The sequence below is a fragment of the Pelecanus crispus genome, chromosome 1 (genome assembly GCF_030463565.1).
Source record: "Pelecanus crispus isolate bPelCri1 chromosome 1, bPelCri1.pri, whole genome shotgun sequence".
NCBI lineage: Eukaryota > Metazoa > Chordata > Aves > Pelecaniformes > Pelecanidae > Pelecanus > Pelecanus crispus.
Window position 1 is genome coordinate 108,278,890 of NC_134643.1, and position 7,139 is coordinate 108,286,028.

Below are 7,139 nucleotides of genomic sequence, written 5' to 3' on the forward strand. Positions count from 1 at the left end.
CAGTCTGCCGCGCTGACTTAGGAATGAGGAAGGGATTCCAACGTTAGATATGAGGCAGCTGTGCGTGGGGGACCATGGATGTCCTTATCTATGGGGAATCGTTATATACAGTGTCAAAAAATTCAAGTAGGATTTATTGTATAGGTAAACTGGTATAAAATATGTGGGCTCAGGTAAAGAAAGGAAGCGAGAACAAAGCAGATGAGGAAAGTCTTTCTTTCAGAAAGCCTACGGGTGTGTTTCTGCTCCCTGCAGGTGAGAAAAGCTTCAGCTCAGTATAATTGCCATGTGGCAAATGTTGAATAGACAGCAAAGAAGATGCAAGGGGGTTGAGGTCCTGTCAGTCTGTTGAATACAGCATTGCAGTGGATACCTGCTGGGCAGCCTCAAGAGTCTGCTGGTCTGTGCTCTACCAGGCTAAGGATGGTGAGTCTCCAATCCTGTGGGTCCCATGATGAAAATATGGCTGAGAGCTTCACATCTCGAGATTGGTGCCTCTCTTCAGTGCATGTCTCGCAGTGGCTGCCCCTGCCTTAAGCTGTGAGAGGTGCTGTCTGCAATATAACAATGATGTTCACTGAAAAGGAGCAAGAGGGTGTTAAAACAGAGAGAGGTTAGTGGCAAGAGTCTGGAGTCCACTTTGCACAAGTTTTACTAAGCGCTGAGACTGCTCCTTCTCCTCATCCCTCCTGGAGACAGGTCACACAGACAAATCGTCCGATCTCGCCTTGCTGCTGGCACGGCTGGTCTTGCTGAACCGGCGTTTCTCATTGAAGTAGTTCTCGGGGAAGGCGGGTGCTGCACATTCGTTGGCCACCTCCGGACTCTCCACGTAGCTGGATTTAACGAAGGGCCCTTCACCAGCAGCATCCTCCTGGCCATGGACCCTCTCGGTGGCGAAGTTGGCGGTGTTCTGCTGGGAGGCCATCTTGTTGCTGAAGGGGCTGATGAACTTCCCATTGGGACTTGACAAGCACTGGTTAAAATCTGGTGGAGGAGTGTACATCTGGGCCCTTTCTACTTGCGGGGCGGACTCCAATCTGCCGGGGGCTGTGCTGGGGCTGGGTTTGTAAGACCGGGAGCACCTCTCTTTGGCTTTCTTCCAGCCCAAGTGGTACAACTCGGCCAGACTGAGGAATAGGGAGAGCACTGCAACAGCCAGCATGAAGACGATGAACACGTTCTTCTCTGTGGGACGGGAAACGTAGCAGTTGACGGGGTGGGGGCAAGGTGCCCGCTGGCAGATATACAGGGTCTCCAGGAAGATCCCGTACAGGACGTACTGTCCCACAATGAAGGCCACTTCCATGGCAGTGCGAATCAAAATACTGTAGACGTAGGTGTTCAGCAGACTGCCTCTGAGTATGATTTTGCCTCCTGATTCATCCCAGCAAGACAGCTCAGCCTTCTCTGCCACGGGGCACTTCTGCTGGTAGTATGTGTCACCGTTGTTTTTCATCTCCTGGGCCTCTATTTCTGCCTCCTTCATCTTCCTCTTCTCCTCCATGCGCACTGTGTGCATTGCGTGGCCCATATACACCAGAGATGGGGTGGAGACAAAGATGATCTGGAGGACCCAAAACCGGACATGGGAGATGGGGAAAGCCTTGTCGTAGCAGACATTCTCGCAGCCAGGCTGCTGGGTGTCGCACATGAAGTCAGACTGCTCGTCCCCCCAGGACGACTCAGCTGCTGTACCCAGCACCAGCATCCGGAAGATGAAGAGCACGGTCAACCAGACTTTCCCCACCACCGTGGAGTGTTTGTGGACCTCCTCAAGGAACTCTCCCAGGAAACTCCAGTCTCCCATTTCTGCTCACCAGCACGGGTGAGAAGTCTCGAAGGGGGAATTGGACACAGCCTCTGTGGGAGAAAATAGAAGAGAGTGGTTCTAAGGATGGTGAGGAAATGCCCAACTGGGAATGCATAGAGTGAAATGATTTGGTTTGTGTCAAAGAAAATGTTTTCATTTGACCTGAAATGAATGAGGTCTGGTTTGCTGAAAACTTTGTTTCACATCCACTGAAAACAATGTGGTGGTGGTGTTTTTTTTTTTAATTCAGCTACTGAAACAAAAAGTGGTCTTTTTTGCATAATCCAACTACAACCTGTTAAACAGGCTGGGAAAACTTTGAGGGTGAGCCAGATTTTTTCTTGCAGACTTTCACTTGCAGACTTTCTTGCCTTTCACTGCAGTCTCTGTGGACTGTGTAGTTAGAGCAGTATTCATCTGCCTGCAAACTGCGCTCTGGGGAATCCTTAATGGGCAGATCCCCTGGGAAGTAAGACTGGAGTCTACAGCTTGGTCTGAGCAGTGCCTTGGCACTTTCATATGTCACCTTTGTGTAATACCTGTACCAACACCTGGAACGTGAAGTGCTCGCAGCTCTGGGCTTCATTTCTGAGCTCGATGCCACCATTGAAAGAAATGCAGAGAAAACCTTCCCATTGCCCACCTGCCCCTTGCCCACAGGTTTTGCTGTGTTGCCAGTTGTGCTTCATTTACAAGCTGCAAATGTTTGGGGAGACTTTGGTGAGTTGTGCCAGTCCTGTAAAACTAATCTGCTGCCGCCCTGTCATGCCTCTCTGAGAGGGAACTGCTGCAAAATCTAAATGGTGGATCTTGCTCCCTCCTCTTTTCTTAAGCTTTGAGACAAAATTCACAGTTCATATAACACAGGCAAAGAAAAAAGCCTCCTTTGAAATGCATCCCAAGGACCAGCAGCTCCTGGGAACTGCTGTTTGGTAGGTGGTCTGATGAGAGGAAAAGTTTGGTGAGCTGGTAGTAAGATTGCAACATGAAGATGTTGATGAGGAAGAGCCTGCTTCATTTTTGTTTCTGACTCTGACAGACTGTTTCTGGCCAAGTCACTTAACCCCCTGGATAAAAAGAGAACGATTGGTTTAATCCATCTTTTGTGGGGCTCTGTGGGAGTGCTTGAGCAATCATCTGATCCAGTTATACTCACCATGCTTACCTTCCCAGGGCACTGCAAAGCTTTCCCTTGTGCATGACTTAAGGGCTAGGTGCTATAAAGTGTGCACTATTACCTTGGAGATAATGTTCTCCCACAGTCACGCTTATTGAAAATATCCTTTTAATAAATAAATGAAAAACTTAATAATCATCATAATGAAATATTAAAAACACTAGACAAGGTAAATCCCAAAGCCATAGGGACCAAAAGTGTTAAATCTCCTTCTTTATTGTCCCTTGTCTTATCTTTAAGAGCCAATTATTTTTACTGTACAAAGAACGTCTGTGGAGAGTAGACGCTGTTAAACGCTGAGAATTTACTGCAGCAATATTGTGTAGATTTCCTGTGAGCAAAAGCTGGAGAACAGAGAGACACGCTTGTTGAGGGAACAAATATCCCCTCCCCTGGTTATGTACGTGATATAATTTAATGTAGCAGCGCACGCGATGACTTACGCCATCGCTTGTTTAAGTGCGGTGTCCATCTGCAAGGATGGATGGGACAAAGATCAAAAGTCGAATCCTTAAACTCCTCGTGCTGCTGAGGGCTGCCCTGCGGAAAGGTGAGGATTGCCCAGGTAAGGAGATGGGGCGGTGACCGCTTGCTGCCCCGCTGCCAGTCAGAAGCTGTGTGAGGAGGGAGAAGGGGCACACCAGGGTGCAAAGGACGGGCTTTGGCTCTTTCCTGCTTTGGCAGGCATGCTGCAAGCGTGCTGATGTAGATCCTGGTGGCTGCTCAGAGTATGCTGAAGCTTTCATCTGCTGCCAACCCAGAACTGGATGAGCAATAACACAGAAAATCAGCTAGTCTTTCTGACTCCTCTTTGTCTGCGCTGGTAAAAAAACTGGTGAATCTGTGGGTCTGTCTTATCTGCTGTGAAATGGCTTTGGTGCAGTTACTGCATTCTGGGGAAATTAGCATATGGCTTCAGTCTGTGGCTACCAGGGGATTAAATACAGGCAGATAAATCAGTGATAGGAAATATTTACAGACAGTTGCACTGAAACGGGGGGTGTTAATTCTCCCCCCTCCCCGCCCCGAGTGCAGACGAGGCAAACAGCAACAATTCAACGTACAGGTGCGTCCAAGGTCAATATGGTGTAGCACAACTGTATTGTGGAATATTCCTTCCAAGACAGCATGAACAATGGTGGGTGTCCTCCTTTTTCCAGGTGAGTTTATGTTGTTTGCAGGTGCCCGTGTTGCTCCTGCTGTTGTTAGTTGACAGCTGCCTTTTCTTGATTCACCTTGCTTGTTAGGGTAAAAATGAACACAGCTCTCCCTGGCTGTGCCAACGCTGAGTTTTCCTTCCTGCCATAAGCATGTGCAATCACAAACTGAGCATCTCTTTTCATCAGTTCTACCATGTGTGGGTAGTTTGGGGTTTTACTATGGCTTGTTTTCCCTAGGGAAGGCTACCAAACTTAGACACTTGCAAATTGTAACAATCAATGTGCACAGACCACAAAGTAAAGCAAATGTAAGTGCAAGAGGAGTCCAGAAATAAAAAATGTTAATGGATGTGAGAATAACAGTAATTTACCTGCCTCACACATGCACAAAACTTTCCAAGAGGAAGTAAATGAGAATGATCCAAGGCTGGCAGCCATGATGCTTAGGCTACATAATAGGGCTGTTCCTCCTGCCCTCCCTGCTGTCTGCTCCCCTGCCCAGGCTGTTTAAAGGAGGGGCTTCCTAAAGAGCTAAATGCCTCCTGATCATCCTGCTACAGCCCCACAGAGAGCTGAGATGGCTGCTGCAAGGGGATAGATGTTCACGGGAGAGCAGGTTTGGAAAACCAAGAGGAGGAGTTTCCCTCCTAGAGCAGTGGTTTTGGCTTAGACGTTTTTTAGTTATTAGCGAGCTATTCTTGCAATGCCAGACCGAGGGCCTCCTCGAGCAACAGAAGAAAGCATCTAGCCCTCTGCTGCCAGCAAGCAAAGAAGGATTGTTGTCACCTCCTGACAGCTTTTCCTGGCTAGGCAGGACTGCCTCTGACTTAGCCTTTCTCCTCAGGGCTTTACTATTCTTGGGAATTTTCCATACAGTTCCCTTTCCTCATTCCCAGACTACTGTTGTCCCTGCACGCTTTGACCTCTCAGCATGTGAGCATCTGCGGCCTTTTATATTCCTAGTTTGGACTCCGTTGGACAAATCTCATCTCTGGCGTGACTCAGCAAAAAACACCTCTGGGTATCTTCGCAGGGTCTCAGCACCTGATAGCAGACTGTCTTGACAGCAGAGTCATGCATATTCATGTAGAGCTGTGGGCTGTGCCACTGCCCAGCCGTGCTTTTGGCTGTCAGCTTTCTGCTGGATCAACAAAGGAGCTGTGCGCAGTCATGGGATCTTGGCACTGGGAAATGTGTATGTGACAAAGACCAGCGCAGCCTGGAGCAAACCCAGCGACGTGGCCAGCCTGGCTTAATTATCACCTGGAACGCTATTAAAGCTGGGGAAAACTGAATATCACACCACAAGCCAGGCGTGGAGTCCACCCATCTCCGGGCTGCCTTGTGACTGCCAAATTCCACGATAAAAATACCCTGGCGGAGATGGCACCTGCCAGTACACCAGGCTGGCTTGCCGGCAGTGGGCTGCTCTCCACCATCCTTTTTTTGTGCTACCTTTTTCTGTGGGAGGGGAAGCGTCTGTCGCTCTCGGAGCAGTTTTGCCCATCCTCTTTGTGATGCCACACGCTCTGAACGACAGGCGAGTATTTTGCATCGCTGTTGCTTGCTCTGGCCAGTGCGCTTGTTCTGGACAGGCCAGCCAGGGCTTTAGGGAACAGCTAGGAAATTCACACCAAAGAGGCAGGAGGACTGTTCCTGCACAATCCTCTTCTTTGTGCAAGTTTATTTCCCCTGGAATTGTTAGGAAGAAAGTTTTCCCCTCTTTAGAAGACAGGCGAGACTATCAGCAGCAATATAAATAGCTGAGCTTGACACTTCACGCTAACTTTTCCCACAAGGAAGGTGACGGGAGGTTGCCACACTTCTAAAATAAAGTGGAGAGCCTGATTATGAAACTGTTTCTGCTCTCCCTCGCTGGGCTCACCTCTTCCCCTTGGCAGGTCCCAGGCACACGGAGAGGCTCTCTGAGGAAGGCTCTTTTGTGTGGGGGAAGCGCAGTTCCCAGGGAGGGGGGAAGTAATGAAGTCAAAGCCATCGTATTTTTGCCCAGTCTATGTGTGTGATTTGCTCAATTGGATACAAATGTCTGTATCTGATAATTAATGAGATGTCCCACTGAACTAGAAGGCTGGGGCCCGAGATGTGAAGAGGCTCACACACAAGGCACAGGGCTGTGTGTGGAGGCCATGCAGCAAGTCCAAGCTCTCTGAGCTCCCAAATGGAGAGGCAGCCGTCTCCTTTAGGTACTGGGCACATGAGAAGTGACAGCCCTGTGCAGTGGGGCATTCAGGCCAGCTGTGGCATGGTCAGTGCCTAGGAATTGCTTGTGGCTTTCCTTCCTCCAGCTGTGTCACCTTGTAGCAGGTCCAGGTGAGCTGCGTGGCACAGGAGAGAGCTACTGTGGGGGTATGAGGGCAGAGATCTCTTCCCTCGTGTTGACAACTGTCGGGCTGCAGCCAGACCTGAGTGTCCCCGCACTGCAAAACCGGACACTCACACCTGTAGACACTTAGGAAGGACACTTTCGGCTCTGCACTGGAGGTTAGTTAGTGCTGCTTTACTATACAGCTGTATGTTTTACTTAAGGATCTCCAGCCCCCTGTTAGCAGTAGTCCAGCCTCACAGCATCCCATGCAGTGCGGATGCTGTCATCTTTATTTTGCAGATGGTGATCACTGGGTACAGAAAGGGCCAATTGCTTGTTCGAGGTCACTGTGTTAGTGTCAGTCTGGGAACAGAGCTCAGGGGTTGTGACTTGCAAACTTGTCTCCTTTTTTCTATGCAGCACTGCCTATTAGACTTGGTGATAGCGACACAACACTGCGTCTACAGCACAAGAACATCTGCTTCTACAGACTGCAGCCCTTCTCTCCTGTGCCCTGGGACAATACTGTCTTGGTGACCTGAAAGAAATCCCTCTCGTGCTACCTTTCTATAGCAGGTACACCAGGCAGAACCAGAGGTTCTCTTTTTTTTTTTTTTTTTCCCCCCCTTGGTGTTTTTCTAGTAGATGAACGTCTTGTTATTG

The 7,139-nt window shown here is 49.2% G+C and overlaps 1 protein-coding gene across 1 annotated transcript; it reads right to left on the reverse strand.

Annotated features, from left to right (window-relative positions):
• Window positions 1-700: 700 nt before the first annotated feature.
• GJA5 (gap junction protein alpha 5) lies at window positions 701-1,810 on the reverse strand. Its single transcript, XM_009485144.2, has one exon. It carries the CDS (start codon window positions 1,808-1,810, stop codon window positions 701-703), a length of 1,110 nt encoding a protein of 369 aa, XP_009483419.2.
• Window positions 1,811-7,139: the final 5,329 nt, after the last annotated feature.

Bases quoted from the DNA above. Each gene is read 5' to 3' on its own strand.
- GJA5 (XM_009485144.2), bottom strand. From the start codon at position 1,810: ATGGGAGACTGGAGTTTCCTGGGAGAGTTCCTTGAGGAGGTCCACAAA.